At 40.5% G+C, this 16,619-nt stretch overlaps 1 protein-coding gene across 5 annotated transcripts in view; it reads left to right on the top strand.

Moving 5' to 3' along the window:
- Positions 1–16,619, top strand: part of LOC101169868 (engulfment and cell motility protein 1) — a 92,129-nt gene that overhangs the window by 38,138 nt on the left and 37,372 nt on the right. For 3 of the 5 annotated variants that reach the window (XM_020707074.2, XM_020707076.2, XM_020707073.2), the window contains exons 2-8: positions 5,442–5,597; positions 9,454–9,494; positions 9,620–9,692; positions 9,796–9,846; positions 9,929–10,098; positions 13,725–13,760; positions 15,816–15,915. In XM_020707074.2, coding sequence (XP_020562733.1) covers positions 5,520–5,597; positions 9,454–9,494; positions 9,620–9,692; positions 9,796–9,846; positions 9,929–10,098; positions 13,725–13,760; positions 15,816–15,915 — 549 coding nt within the window. In that variant the 5' untranslated portion in view covers positions 5,442–5,519. The remainder of the gene's footprint in view (positions 1–5,441; positions 5,598–9,453; positions 9,495–9,619; positions 9,693–9,795; positions 9,847–9,928; positions 10,099–13,724; positions 13,761–15,815; positions 15,916–16,619) is intronic. The other 2 variants (XM_020707077.2, XM_020707075.2) reach the window with 1 other exon arrangement.

The raw sequence follows: 16,619 nt of genomic DNA, 5'->3' as shown, positions 1-16,619 counted from the left end.
TCAGGATGCACACCATTTTCATATGAGTGAAAAGGTCTGTTAGTGCACTTCATTTGTGCTTCGTCTAATTTGAGATGTAGAATTTGACAGTTTGATCACACTTCCTTTTCTCTGTAGTTGTTTATCAAGTAAATATCAAACAGAGGAACTACCTCACTTTGACATTTTCTATAAAATAATTACAGGGTGGTAGCAAAAAAATTATTAATTGTGGTTTGTCATTAACATTTCTGTTCAATTGTCATATTTTCCCATTGATTTATTCATCTGTTCATTAAACTACTGGAAGTCCAAACTTAACACACTTGAGCTACTTCCATACGTGAAAACTAAATGTAATGTCTTGCTTCCCGTTTTTCAAACCTCAAAATAGATTACTTAGCCAAGCAGAAACCTTAGTTAGAAACTAGCAAAAAACTGAATTGGAATCTAATCTCTAATGAGGCTCAGAATATATTTCAAAATCCATCTACAAAACCAAAGCATTACTGTCTGTAATGTACAAGGGATGCTTTGAATTTATTATGGGATGACCACAGTAAGGCTGGGTATCACCAATAATTTCCAGAATCGATTAAATTTTTTTTCCGATTCTTTCAATCTACTTGATTCAATTGAATTCAATTTGATTCAATTTTGAATATACACACGTTAAACATTTGGACATATTTGTTTCAGTTTCAGTTTCAGGTTAGTTTATTTCAAACACAAATGAAAAATCAACACAACACTGGTTTAAAAAAGACATAAAACAACACAGTGTGCTTTTTTTTTTTCTTTTTTTTTTTTTTAACTTGTCCTGTCCAACAGCTAGGCAGGCAAATGAGAGCTGAGGGCCTCTTGTGTTGGACGTATTTTACTTTAACAAGAGGGGTTATTAATCTTCAGACAAACCAAAGGTATGACTGAATAAACCCCTTTTGTAATTGAGGCCAAACTTTATTAATTTCAACCATGTTTGAAAATCTTTGGTGTTGGACCGGACGGAAAAGGAAAGAACGGAAGAAGAGAGAGGGATGTTAGAGGGGGGGGGGGGGGGGGGGGGGGGTGATAGTGAGATGGGGGGGGGGGGGGGTAAGACCGTGAAGCAAGATAGAGCAGACAGGTTTACTGGTTGTTTATCATTACGGTATGGTTCAAATGTAGTACAAAAAGGGCGGGGCCTGTCCACACACACTCAAATGTTATCAACATACCTGCTAGCTGCAAAAATGTCCACATGTCAACATGTACACAAAACAGATAGTGTTCACCAACGCATACCTATGCCTTTAAACCAACTAGTGTGAAATCTTTCATTCATTCAATCATGAAAACTATTAGTGCAAAGGTGAGCTAACACCTGTGTTCAGGTGAGTGTTTATGTTCTTCTAAAATGGATGGTGGAATGTGAAAAGAAGGAGGAGGAGGAGCGCCCAGCCACCCCCACACCCAGACCCCCGCCGCAGCAGCAGCGGCAGCCGGAATCCCCCCAACGCCACACGGGAACAGGCAGGGAACAACCGCCCCCCGGGCGACCAAGACCGCCATCCAGGCCAGGGCCAGCAGGACCGCCGCGAGGCCCCCAGAGCCAGAGAGCAGGGAGGCGCGGAGGGAAAGAGAGCGCCGCCCCAGCCCAACCAGGAAAGCAGCCCCCCCGCCGCGCCGGGAGAGCCCAACGCAGGGCCCCACCGGAGAAGGACGCCCACAGCCCCAGACGAGCACCCCACCACCACCCAGGAGTTCCGGGCATCCCCCCGCCCCAACCCCAGGTACGAGCCAGGACCCCCCAAGGGAGACCCGCTCCGCACTCCAGGCAGCCACCCACCCGGCCCACGGTTGGTCCAGGGAGGAGCGAGGCGCCCCCGCCCAGGAGGGGGGAACCCCGGGGGAAAAAAGGGGGCCCACAAGGGGTGTTGTAAATATGGCCCGACCAGGCTCGGCCACTGTTGGAAGTTTGGCGGGGCCCAGCGCTCAGGGGCAAGGACCAGGACCCACCCCCCAGGGACACGAACACCCCCGGCTCAGGTGTAATGTGAGCCCCCCCACCGTGCGGAGAGAGCACCGCCGAGCCCAGGAAGCCGGCACCCAGGGGACACGGCCGCCGTCGCCAAGGGGCCCGCACCCCCCACCAGGGAAGGGGTAGGGGACAGATGGACCCAGGTCCCACCTTCCTTGCAAAATGTGTGTGCGTGTATGTGTGTTTAACAGGGTGTGTGTGTGCATGTGTGTGTGTTTATGTTGGAATGTATATATTGAAGGGGGAGGGGTGTGTGTACTAAGGGGGGTGCAGTTAAAATTGGCGAGTAGGGCACTAAGGGGACATCTCCTGATTACTCACAGTGATGTCCCCTCACCCTCCCCACCAAGGGGCCCTAAATGTCAAAGGTGCGGTTAAAATTGGCGGGTAGGGTGCTAGGAGGACATCTGCTGCTTGCTGGCAGTGATGTCCAAGCACCCCCCCTACCAAGGACCCTACATGTCTAAGGTGCAAATAAAACCGAAAGAGGGGGGGCCCACTCCATACGGCAACCATAGGAGGGGGGCCACTGCCAAGTAGCTCCCCCCCTAGGCGCATCGCAGGCTAGACCCCCCACCCCCTCACCCTAATATGAGGTTATATGAGGAAGGGGGTAAGTTGGGGACAGCTGGTAGACTGTCCCCCGGTGGTCAAACAGCTGTCCCCCAGCCCCCCCCCCCCCAGCAAACGGGCCAGGCCCACCCAGCCCAGGGGCCCCACCCCCGGAGGCGCCGACACCCCAGGCCCGGCACCCCCCACCCCACACAGAGAGAGAGAGGAGCCAGAAAGCGTCGCCCCCCCCCCGGAGCAAGCCCAGGCCCCCACCCCCGAACGCCGGCCCTAGAAGAGCTCTGGTCAGGCCTTGACGGGACCGAGGCAGCCAACCGGCCGAGGCAACCACCGATTGCCTCAGCGGAGACCCCGACCCTTCAGCCCCCCCGCCCCGTACCAATAATGGCCCCCCCTCCCCCCCTGAACGCCCCCCCACAGGACAGGGCCGACAAGCCCCCCACCCACAACACAGTGTGCTTGAAAAGGAGTGGGTTGAAGAGAAATCTTGTCTGCTCCCACCCTTTTTTACAAAACCTGGTGATGTGCGTATTCAATAGTACGAAACATTCACGGTATAATTCTGCATGGCAAGGCAAGGCAAGTTTATTTATATAGCACATTTCCTGTACAGAGACAATTCAACTATGCAATGGCAACTATGCAAAAGTGACATTTTTTGTTTAATTAATCGTTTCTGGCCTTATACAGTACTATTAGTGAAGACATATTTGTATAAAAATACATTAATAATCTAAATATGTTTCATATTTATCTGATACAATTCACATACTGTAAATGTTATTATTGAAATAAAAAACCAATGAGATTGTTAAAACCATACAGTTACATGGTTTCTCAAATGGAGAAGCTCCAACAAAAATGAGCAGATCTTTAACATTGTAAAGGCTCTATAGTGGCTCAAATTGAAAAAAGAAATGTTCTGCCTGTCCTGGAGGGCATTTCAGTTTGGTGACTAGGTGGAGCTCACGGTGTAGCATTACACAAATAAATGTGTTTTAGACCACAAATGGTTACTTATAATTTTTTTTTTTAAAGAGTTTGGAAAATCCATGCCTGTGAGTATACAAAGCTGTTCATTTAGTCATTAATGTACGTTTAGGTTGAACGAGTGTTAGCATTAGCCATCCTATGGGAAACTCCATTATGCATTAGCATCAAGCTAGCAGACTTTGACTTACATGGTGTTATGCGTTAGGTAAATGGCATATACTTTTATAGCACTTTTCTACCTTCTTTTGAAGGCACAAAGCGCTTTACAGTCACAGACCCATTCACCCATTCAAGGTGGGTGGGGTTCAGTGTCTTGCCCAAGGACACTTCGACACATGGGCGGGTAAGGCGGGAATCGAACCTGGAATATTCCGATTGGAAGTCGACCGCCCTCCCACTGCACCACGGTCACCACAAAAGGAAGGGCATAAAAGATCGATCACTACTTTTATAGATCGATTATTAATATTGTAGCGACCTTGGATTTAGCCCCGCCTTCAGCCCGTAAGACCCATGGGAAGTGGGGAAACTTGGTGTGAAAACCATGAGTGGGAGAGCTGGGAACACAAGTGACATCCATGCTGTTTGGCTGTTTGTGGTGTGTTCGAATAAATGGGCGTTGATGCTGAAAAGGAGATCTGCTTCTCTGCCTACTTCTTCCTCTCTGAGCTTGTCCGGGGTTGTGCGGTGAATGGGGCAGGGACAGCTCTCCAATGAAGCCACTTAATTAGCAGTTCGGTTATAGTGACGTACCAGCTGGGACGTTACAGTATATTAGGCTTGGATCAGATCAGATCGCTTAATTGATTTTATCAACCCAGCACTAGGCTTGCACAGTCACCAAACGACTTGTCCGCCATTTTGTGGCAGATTCTATAGGAAACGAAATCTTTTGTTTGAAGAAGCGGCATAAAGTTTCATACAGTCTACAATCCAAAGTTTCATTAACCTTTGACCTTGGCCTTGGCTTTGACCATCTTGGATTTCTTAAAAAAAAAAACTTTTGTTAGTACCTTTTACAAATTTAACGTCTTCCTATGCATTTCGACCTATCCCTTCCTAACTCCTCAAGCATCATAGGGAAGCGATTTGGGAAAAAATGTTGGATTTAGAAGTTGTCAATTTTGAATAATGTTATGGCGAGCTTACAAAAGTGTAGTTACCCTGGTGCTCGCTCATTTTGTTTTTACAGAATATTGTGACAATTGAATTCATGAATAGTTTGATCATGGTGAATGACACGATATGCCATACAATGTAGACTTATTAGAAATGTGGGCAACTGAGAGAAACCTGTCAAGAGGGTTATTAACACAGCCCAGAAAATTGTTGGCTGCTTCTTGCACCCTCCCCTCGAGACCATGTCAATGTCACACTACCAAAGAAATAACCACCAGCAGTCCTCCGCGATCCCACCCACCCCGCCCACCACATGTTTGACCTGCTGCCCTTCAATCAGATCCCACACTACCATTTATTTATTTTCCAAGTTTGGATTTGAGAATTCTTGTCATGTCTTGAAATCAAAGGAATTTGCTCAGAACGGGTCCATTTTCCTTTTTGGTTTTGCAGCTTGACCTCAGAATTGTTAGGAATGATAAAAATTGTGTATGTCAATACACAATTTGGCACAAGTATTTATTTGTATTATAATAAGGGGAGCCACATTCCCTTATACTTCCTGTGAACAAATCCCTGCAGCTTCCCCCTGGCACTGTTGTTTCAGTGTCTCATGTATCCTTCAGCACTGTTCTTGCTTTTCATTCTTTGCAGAGTTTTGAAATTTCCAATACCCACATCCTAAATTACTCACTTGTCCCAGTTTTTGGCCTATGCCTTATTTTTTTTCTTTTTGCCTTTACTTTCTTACTTTCTGCAGGTTTTTATGATCCATCTACAGTAGTACTGACTGAGGAGTGAGGCAAGAAGTTTTACACTAAACCCTCCCGCTGCATCCATGCCGCCACCTGCAGACATCGTCAAGGTGGCCATTGAATGGCCGGGGGCGTTCCCCAAGCTTATGGAGATTGACCAGGTAGGTACTAACACGACCTAAAAAAAATCTATGCATGCCTCATCTTATGTACTTGTACTACATGTACAAATGACAATAAACTCTGAACCTTATATTGTTCCTGATTGTTGAACAGTGTTCTGTTACACTGTAAACAATGCCTCAAAAGGGCAGGGCGGACATGATCAGGGTAAGATGCTGCTCTGGCATTCTTATCATCAATTTGTCCAATTAAACTCAAGGAAGGGCCCTTAATTAAAGATTTGACAACTAAAGCAGCCGCAGCATCCAATTGTTCAACTATGTAAACAAGGGGGCTCAGAGGACGCTCCTAATCCAAATATGCACAAACATGGACAATTATTTATGTATCTATTTGCTTATTTGTTTGTTTTACCTGATATTTGGTGAGCTGTAATTGTACTGTTTTCATTGGGCTGCCATGATTAGTGAATTTTTCCTTGTGAAATAAATAAAGTTCAATTCAATTTAACAAGATTCTCAGACCTAGACCAAAATGATGGCATCCCATCCATCCGTCCGTCTGTCCGTCCTTCCATCCATCCATCCATCCATCCATCCATCCATCCATCCATCCATCCATCCATCCACATGTGCATCCATCCGTAAATCCATCCATCCACATGTCCATCCATCCGTCTGTCTGTCCAACCGTCCGTCTGTCCATTCATCCATCCATCCATTCATGCATCTTCTGAAGCCGCTGAATCTCTTTTGAATTGAAGGCCAGGGGTTGATGGAGCTACTTTTGAGCAAAGGCTGGGTACACCCGAGACAAGTCGGCAGTCTATCGGAGGTCATGGTGGTACCCGTGACTTCATATTTTGCTTCATAACCTTTTGAGGGAATCACTGATAGAAAACTGTCAATGAGACTCCTGCACCTGTCAACTCCTCATGAGCAGACTGCTCCTGTTGGTTTGAAGAGTGCTTTTTCCAGACAGCATGTAACAGTACCTTCTAATGAAGCTCAATAGGATTTAGAAATAGATCAAGGGTCATAGAATGCCACTGTAGATTTTCTTCTCAGCCAGTTTTGGGTGTTTGTAGCGGTGTGCTCTGGGTCATTGTCCTATTGCAAGACCCATGACCTGGAACTGAGACCAAGCTTTCTGACTCAGGCCAACACATTTCTCTCGATAATCCCTTGACAGTCTTGGGATTTCATTTTACTTAGATGCAGCGAAGCAATCCCAAAACGTAACAGAGCTTCCTCCATATTTCACAGGAGGGACCATGTTCTTTTCTTGATATGCTTCATTTTTTGAATCTGTGAACATGGAGCTTATGTACCCTTGCAAGATGTTCCATTTTTTTGTCTCAGATGTCCATAGGGCATTCTCCCAGTAACTAACGGATTATCAACAAGTAGTTTGGCAAATTCCAGTCTGGCTTTCTTACGATTTGTTTTCTGCAATGGTGTCCTCCTGGGTTGTTTCCCCTTGAGTTTAGTTTGGCTCACAGGACTGATGGTGGAATCTGACACTGATGTTCATTGAGCTTGAACTTCACCTTTGAACTCTTTAGAAGTTTTTCTCTCCTCTTTTGTTACCATATGTATTTTCCGTCTCTTTGATTGGTCATCAAATTTCTCTCTGTGGTCACGTCTAGGGAGGTTGCCTACAGTCCCATAAATCTTACATTTCTGAATAATATGTGAAACTGTTGTCACAGGACTATCAAGCTGCTTGAAAGCTCTTATAACCTTAACCTTTTATGTGCTTGACTATAACTTTATCTCTGTCCTCCTTGGACAACTCTTTCCTTCACTTCCTCTCCGTCATGTCACCAAACATCACAGTGACCACATGTAGCTCTATAGGCACACCGACTGATTACAACTTTGTCAACAAATGTGAATTAGCGGACACACCTTGGATTAAGATGTCCCTTTGATCTTTCAATCCAGAATGATAGGTCTTCTTAGCGGATAACCCTGTGAATAAAGCTGAAAGGACCCCTACTCACTTTTGGATTTTAAATAATAAAGATGAGCCGTTTTTGCCTTTTCTTTTCAGAAGGTCTTGATTCATCCTCTTGCCTCTTCCCTTTGCTATCCCACACTCTCTTATCATTCTCTTGTCCCACCTGTTTTCTCCAGCCATTCTTTGTCCCTTATTGCTTTTGCTCTCATTCATTCCCCCACACTCTCCTCCTCCCTTTGTTGTTGTGGTGAAACTCACATTGTGCCTCTTCTTTTCTTGTCTTTCAGCGTCACCTCCCTCCTCTTCCTCCTCTTTCTTTTAACAATAGACAGTGCTGTAGCGTATGGATTCGCGAGTAACGGCTATGGAGAGTTGATGCCTTGAGACCAATAGAAACGGCATTCCTTTCAAAAATACAAACTTGTTTAGCTGTGTTTATTGTTAACACTGGTGCAAACTGTCTTGTGTGATTGTTTTTCTGCGGTTATGTCTGTGTCGCAGCATACCTAGTTGTTGATGCTTCTTTGGGTTTACATGTTGCAAAAGAAAGCAGAAACAAAGGATTATTTCTTGAGTTGTATTGGTGGGATTAGAAAAGGTTGGCAGAGTATTGAAATCTTTCATGTTAATAAAGTAATCTACTCTTTTGTTACTGCTGTATACATTTTTATAAATCACTGTTGGGTCATTTCATACAAGGTCATTTTTAGCTTTCAATTTAGACCATGAATTCAGTTTGGATCCTAATTCAGTGAACAAAGACATCCCAGATGACCTTTTTTAGGTTTTCATTCTTACATATTAATCTCGACGAATCATATGTCTATATAGATGTCTGTCTATATTTTCTTTTTCAAACAGAACTTAGCCCTATACATTAAACATGCTTGTGTATATGCTTTGGGGAAAATTACAAATGACTTTTTAAAGTTCTAAGTGTGATTTTATGTGATGAAAGCTCAAATCCAAATTGCAGCAAATTGGTTAATATTTTTTACTTAGTTGTGTCCTTTCACAGCAAAAAGATTCTATATCTACCGAAATCAAAGAAATAATACATTCAGAAATCTCAGTTTTAAAGATACTTTTGATACTAAATTGGTAAGGGCTGCATGGAAATGTATAAGTGAAACATAATTGTAGTACTGTATTTTATCTGCGCTTTTCCAGACGTTCAAAGTGCTTATATATGTCCATTATTCATTCACCTCATTCATATTTGTAAGACCTCCACAAATGCCAACAAAAGTCTTATGAATGTCTCAAAGGCCTTAGATATGCCTGTAAATGTCTTCATAGCAGTATATTATCACTTATGAGGCACAAGTAGAATATCTAAAATTGCTAATGAAAGTCTAATATTATCCTATAAAGGCCATAAAACAGATTACTAATGCTTGTCAATGTCTTATAACTAGATTATTAAGGAATCTTATGGTAAAACTTTACCAAATATTTAAATCTATATTTTAAAACTTGTCTGTAGGCTTTATTTTTATTCTTGAACTTTTTCAATTGAAAATTTGATTCTTGTTGAAAATTACAGTCAGTGTTGTTCTTTTTTTTATCTGTGTTACATCAGAATTCACATCTGTTACTTTATTTTATTTTAATATTTCAATGTAATTGTAAATGAGACTTGCTTTAATGGAAATCATTTAGGAGTTTTACAGTTTTCAAAATGACAGACATAATTCCCTCTTCTGGTTTACAGAAATGCCTGTACACACAGTCATGATGAATGAAAGGAGCTTAAGACATGATCGGAATTCCCACATTCATACATTCCCGTGGAAAAGCGGTCCTAGAAGGCAACTTCTCATTCTGTCATTCCTGTTTTGGATATCAATTTCAGCCCACTCTCAGCTAAACTCTGAATTCTGAAGTCAAGCCAAGAGGGCAAACTAAATGTAGCTTTGTTTTTTTCAACAGAAAAAGCCTCTCTCAGCCATCATAAAGGAGGTTTGTGATGGGTAAGTCTGCACTGTTGCTTTTAAAAATGCATTTTAAAATAAATAAAATTCCTATGAAAATCCTACAAGATCCATAATGATAATAAATTATGTGGGTTTTTTTCTTCATAATTTGATGCCTCTAGGTGGTCCTTGGGAAGCAATGAAAACTTTGCTTTGCAGATTGCTGATTCAACAAATTTCTACATAACAGAAAAGGTTTTTTATTTTATTTAATATAAGTAAAAATATGCATCATGAGGAAAGCAGAAGGCTGGAAGGATGTGGTTTTAACTTTTTGGATCATGAAAATTCTTCACAGAATCGGAACAACATCAAGAATGGCTCTATTCTCCGCTTAACCACCTCTCCTGTAAGTCTGAGTGTTTTTTATTCACAACCTAATTCCAATTTGTGTTCACATCCTGATCTCTGTTTGTGTTTTTACCGTTCAGTACCAGACCGCACTCCAGCTTCATGAACGAATCCAGTCGTCCAGCATGGATGCAAAGCTTGAGGCGCTGAAAGACTTGGCCAATGCCTCCCGGGATATCACCTTTGCACAGGAGTTCATTAACCTGGACGGCATCTCGCTTCTTACTCAGATGGTGGAGAGTGGGACTGAGTAAGTCAGAGGTCTTTTTGCCCCACTTTTGCAGCTGTTAATGCATTTTTCCTCTCAGGCAAAGGAGATTTCAATTCTTTGTGTCTTTTTGTCTTTGCGTGTGTTTTTTTTGCTTTTGTCTTTAGCCGATAAATGTTGCAAATATTTTTGAACCCTAAATTCTTAATACTCTTAATACTAATTGATTAAAAACTGATTACTTTTATTTGTGAAAATATGCTGTCTGCCAAGTGCAGTTTAGCAAATTGGTACAATTGCAGCCTATATAAAGTCCACACTGATCATCTTTTGATCTATTGGAAAAGTGTTCCCAATGGCCTATTAATTACGATTATGCTGTTTTTTTAGCCAAAAATAAAAACAAAAACCGTGTTTCTGTCTTGGACATAGTCTCTGCAGTGCTGCAATTAAAATTCCCCTCGAAATTGTAAACGGGACTGTTGATGCTGAATTTTCTACGTCACAAATAAGCATTTTTCCATCTGCTCCCCATTCACAACAGTTTGAATAAAGACTTTTTCAACTTAATTTTCTTTATATGAAATGGCCCAAGAACATGACAAAAACACCATTATCATCAGAGTGGGTCTTTACAGTTTCCTCGCGCCTTATCGCTAAAAAAAACAAAAAACAATCTACACAAATCTGCATGTTGGCATAAAAAGGTGATGTTCTGGAGTTGCACTTTTCTGTATCCCTCATGAAAATATTAACTTATGCTACAATTTTTATTTTAAATCTAGTAGTGCAGCTGTTCAGCTCGAAATGCTGTGGAACAGATGTACGGCTTTTTCGGCACTAAGAGGCGAATAAATGGTCTATTTTTGAACTTATTTGATAAAATATAAGGCTCATGAAGTGAGACAAAAGAGTCTGAGATAAGTCCTTGAGTCAGACTTAATTAACTGCATTCACAGAAACTCCAGGACCTTTTCGTAACACGCTACACGTTAGCCGTGTTAGCATGTTCACAATACATGTAACTCCAAGCCTAAAAAAACAGACTGATTCCGCTAAAACATACGTAACTGTACTGTAAAGTGTTGCCAAGTTGCGGTTGCCGAAAGAATGTCAATACTGAAGCTGAAGGATTACATTTGTTGCACAATAACACCTGATTAAAAAAACCTCAAAGCTTCATGTCCACATTTTTTGTGAGCCTCTGCAGAATTATTATTGTAACTATAACCACATCAACCTGATGCAAGGATGTCCAAGAAGGAAGACTTTGGACCAAGTTTGCCGTAGAAAGGTGTCAGACACATTTTCCTCATCAGGGTTTGATGTTTAGATATATTTAGAGAAAAATGTTTATCACTCAAGTGGCATGTCATTTTGAAACTTTAGTGTCTTAAAGGGGGACTGAAGGCTCTGGAGAACCTTTTCTCTCAGGATAAAGTGAGAATCCATTATGCTGAGGTGACATTTTCTCAGCCTCGGTGCCTGGGGAGTGAAAAGTGGGTTCACTTCTTTTTGTGCTTGTGCATCAGAAGCACACCGTGCCTCTTATAGGCAGACAAAGCGAAGATGAGACTGTGCAAATGTAGACGCTTTCACAAGCTGACATGTGGCACAAGCTTGCAGCTGCCAGGCATTCTCAGTGGCTTCTTTTTCTGCTTCCTGCAATTCTCATTATCTAACTTCCCACAACAGAAGAGGAAGAGAGGAAGAGATCATGAAATGATTTATTCAGATTGAATGTTTGTGCACAAATGTTCCAAATTTCATCTTACTAGTCAGACAGTAAGACGAGCATAAAAAGCTGTTATTCTTGCTTGCAATACTATTATAGCAAGACTTCCTTTTTTTAAATTAAAGCCTCATGTTTTATTTTTTAGGAGTATTTTTCAAATATCTTAATTTCTCTAAACAGAATCACTGAAGCAGCACAGACGTTAATGTATTCCACTGCGCTCTTGGCCCTTTGAGAAAATATTACTTTATGTAAATCAGCATTGCTGGGTATTCAGCTATGGAGACACTGAGAATGGCGTGTTTGTGTGGATCTGCTTCACCGTTACGATTCATAGATATGCATAACGATACAAAACACACACGCGCGTCATTGCATCTGCCAGGAAACCTGGTGCAAGATAATTATTTAGGAGCAGCGGGTCTTAAAGTACCCTGTTGGCTGGGCGGCACTGTGATTTAATCAGTTTTGCCAAACACGTGGTGAAGTGTCCACGTGAAAAGCCAGTTTGTGCTGTTGTCCTCTTGAACGTCTCAAGGCATGGACAGATATCACCATCTTCTGGTCAAACAAGGAACAGCAGCATTTCTTCAGTTAAACGTGAGCTTTCTGGCACATGATATTGAGACGGCCTCCATTCTTTCTTCTGAAAATGGGTGTCATTTTCTTATTTTTTGAAAAAAATAGTGTCAGACTGAGGTAAGAGTGTTGTTTTAACCAATAGATGATGTGCAACTTGTTCAAGTTTTCAAAGGAGCAGAAATCATTACTTTCGAGTTGCCACTTTATTCATGTTAAATTAGAAATTGAAAATATTCTCTAAATTTTAGTACCAACCAATATTTGTTTGGTTATGAAAACAGTTTTTAAAACTATCAGAGCTGTGTGACGTCACACATAGAAAACGAAATGAAGTCAGCTTTTTTTGTTATGCGATACAGACACCGCCATGTTGGAACCAAACAGTGATTGGTTAGAGTAGATGTAAGTCATCATTTCGATGGCCACCACTTCGCCAATCAGGAGCCAGCTTGTTGGAAGACCACACCCCCACCATCTAAAAAGCATTCATGGGAGAATCTGTCAATCAAATGCTTTGAACGTTTAAAGGAAAGGATGAAAAAATAAGAATTATCAATAAGATGTTAAAAGATATCAATAAAAGAATAAGAAAAAAGAAGAAGAAAAAAGATATCAGAGCAGGAATGGTTATTCTGATGAATAGAATGGAGCCAGAGGTACTTTCTGTTTGGAACGCAAAGGGGGAGGGGTCACTCAGTCCGGTTCCCATATACCGTACAATCAATGCTTCGATAAATAAATAAACAAACTGAATAGTCCACCCCCACAATAAATGATTTTAAGGAAAAATTAAGCCATGGATTTGATACATTTATAATGCATTTTTAAGTAAAAATTGCTTACAATTATTATTATAAATATATTTTTTTGGTTCCTTTCAGGTGAAGAAGATGCTGAAATTTTTCTAGATTTTTCATATGAACATTCAAAACTTACAGAAATAAAAAAAAATATTTATTTTTATACAAATAACAAGTTCAAATAAAAGTACTGATTAGTTATAATTACCAGGTTAAGACAATTCCATAAATTGTTTTTGGATATATATAAATACCTTTTTTGTGCTTGGAGTTTTCCTTTCTTTCCTCAATATTTCTGCTTCGCATGCTTCCTGTAGCCGAATAGACCAAGTTATCTTTAGCCTATTGAAGTTCTGTTTTGTTTTAACCTGTGATTCATTTTGTTACAAAAACAGTCAGTTTGACTTGATGGAAGACTAGACTCCTTTCTGGTCTCTGCCAGCGGGGTTTTGGACTCATGTGTGTTGTTCCCTGTTCCGTCCTTGTTAAGAATTTAAGTTAATGCTGTTTTCTTACCAAATGTGACACCAAAGTTTTTCAAATGTTTGCAGGCGCTATCAGAAACTACAGAAGATTATGAAGCCCTGGTAAGCCCCTCCCTTTCCCACTCCCCCCGCAATCGTACAATGTCCTTTGCTCTTCCTCACCTGCTGGTTGCGTCTGCATGATTAAGACCGACCGTGGTGCCTTGTGGGAGTTTTTAACCGACTCGTTTAACTAACTGGCTTTCGTTCTTAAATGAGTGTTGCATGTGGTCAAAATAACTCTCAGGTTCTTAAGCACAGACTGAAAGAAGGCCAAGATTTACTTTTTAATTCAACTTCTTAAAAAAGAAAAGAAAAGAAGAAGACCAATTTAAAGCATAATTCTTTTAAAGTTTGTTCAAAGTCACTGCTTACTTCATGTTAAATCTTGGTGATCTTTACAAAATGGTGCTCAGGGCGAGGGGGGCTTTCTCTGCACCTATGACCTTTTTCCTCAGCTTCTTGTTGACTTTATAGTTTTTATCATCACAAAATAATCTTACATATATTTGTTTTTGTTCAAATCTGCCAAACAAAAATCAGTTTTCCTGTTTTATTATTTTGTAGTTCTGACCCCTCCAAGGGCCAGTGGTTAAAAAAAAAAAATCAGATGAACCGTGCGTACAGTTTATCCGATTTTTTGTTCTTTTTAACAACTGGCCCCTAGAGGGCTCCGTATTGTAAGGATCTGCTATCCTAAGTTGTAGTTTGTCCAATACCATCTGCAAAAGTCTTTTAGTCTTATACTTGTGGGTTACTAATAATGAATTTTCAACAATCATCTATGAGGTGTCGTTAATCCATTACTCATCCAAGACCGTTAGATTAAAACCTGTGCTAATGAACAAGCCCTGGACATTACAAAAAAACAAAGACCTAAGTGTTCCCTCAAATTATTATTAGTGAGCACAAATTAGTAGGCTATGTTTTTGGACACAACTTGCCACAAATTAATAGTAGGAGTTGAAAATGACAAAATGCTAGTTAGTGTGGAAAAATATAAATTTGTGTGCACAAATGAGCATATTTTATGTGCACAAATTAGCATTTTTCTGTGCACGAATTAGCATTTTATGGGAACAGATTGTTACACTAAGTAAGAGTGGAATAAAATACTAATTTGTGTACACAAAATGCTAATTTGTGCTAGAAAAATACTAATTTGTGTGCACAAACTGCTAATTTGCACTTTTAAAAATGCAGATAAAATCCCAACTTTTGTGGCCACAAAATGCTAATGTGTGCCTACAAAATAAACATTTTTTCACACAAAATAGTATTACTTGGCCACAAATGATTCATTTGAGAGAACAACTTTTTAATTAATTAATGTAATGCTGAACATCGCAGCTTTTTTTCTTTTAATGTTGGAATTTCCAAAGTTCAGCACTCAAATTTGCCTACAGTTACCTTTTTACAGCTTTGTTTCCGAACAATTCCCTCACAACATGTTTTAAATGTAATTATGAACACATACTGCAAGAGTATGTATTTTTTTATTTTTTTCTATTTAAATTCATGGACATAATTACCTAACAAGTAACTTTACGGAAATGAACGTGCGTGTTTTAAGACTCCTGAAGATTAGGATACTTTTCTACCCACAAATTTTTACAGTTTTTTTGGCAAAGGGAGTAACATTGAACTAATGCCAAATGTGGTTAAGACAGTTAAAAGTTTAATTCAATTTAGTAAGAAAATTCTGCAGAATCGGATTTTAGAGTTATGTAAGAGGTATGGAACGTCAAAAGGCGAGTCAAAGCACAAATGAAATCATGAAACTGCCAAAGTAGCATCAGAACATGCAGTTGTTTATGATGCTGTTTTTTTCTAAGGCCATGTGATTCATGGTACCAGTGGAACTACATGACTTTTCTATATAATGTAGCTTCCTATTCCCAACTAAATGGCGCCCAGCATGTGTTCTTTTGGCTCTTATTGTAGGCCTGTCTCCCACTAACTTTACCTCTGTTTCTTTGACTCTTTGCAGCAGCATTGAACTGTTCTCTCCGCTACGTCTCTGCTTCTGCCAACCCCCCCCCCCCTGTCAGGCCATCTGGGCTTTGGAGTCATCTGATAATAACATGTTTCCTGTGGTCTGTTTGTGCTGTCCTGCAGTTTCGGTGACTTGTTGTCCTTTACTCTAACGGCCTTTGTGGAGCTGATGGATCATGGAATTATCTCGTGGGATACTTTCTCTGTGGCTTTCATCAAGAAGGTCAGCCCCAAAAAGATATGCATAAAAAAACAATCATCATGCCATGTCTGGTCACAGGCTTGTAACACATCTTCAAAACCTCTGCAAACATTATACAAACAAACTGTTAAAACCCAACATTGTTCACCATTATCCAATATTACAAAAACGTGGATTACTGCGTTGGGAAAACGTGGTTGAATTTTCAAATCTTTGTCTCATGTACAAAAAATCATTCATGGCTTATCATCCCCTCCTCTTCACCAGTTCATTACCATCCAGATAGCTGATCACAACAGAACTCGGAGTGCAGTCAAAGGAGACTGTACCGTTCCCTGTAGAAAAAGTATTTTTGGTCAGACTGCTTTTTCTGCTAGAGCTGCTACTGAGTGGACCTTCAACCCAATAACTATTAGAAATCAAAACACATATAATTCATTTAAGACACAGTTAAAGAATTGGTTCACTGCTAATTTTACTGAAAATATGGTTTTATATATGGACGTAATCTTATGTAAATATGTTATTTGATTTGGATCTTTTAGGGTGATTTTAACATCTACCTAGGGACTGCAGATGAAAAATTGCCCTTTGGCTAACTCTGGCATATTTACACAAATGTTTGTTAATATGTGCTGTCCCTGTATCTAATGAATAAATAAATCTTTAAAAATAATAATTTCATCATATTCATGCAGGATGGAAGACTTGTTTGACAGTCATGC

The sequence above is a fragment of the Oryzias latipes genome, chromosome 11 (genome assembly GCF_002234675.1).
Source record: "Oryzias latipes chromosome 11, ASM223467v1".
Classification (NCBI taxonomy): Eukaryota; Metazoa; Chordata; class Actinopteri; order Beloniformes; family Adrianichthyidae; genus Oryzias; species Oryzias latipes.
Note: the sequence above shows the minus strand (reverse complement) of the source record. Positions and strands in the feature narration are given on the sequence as shown.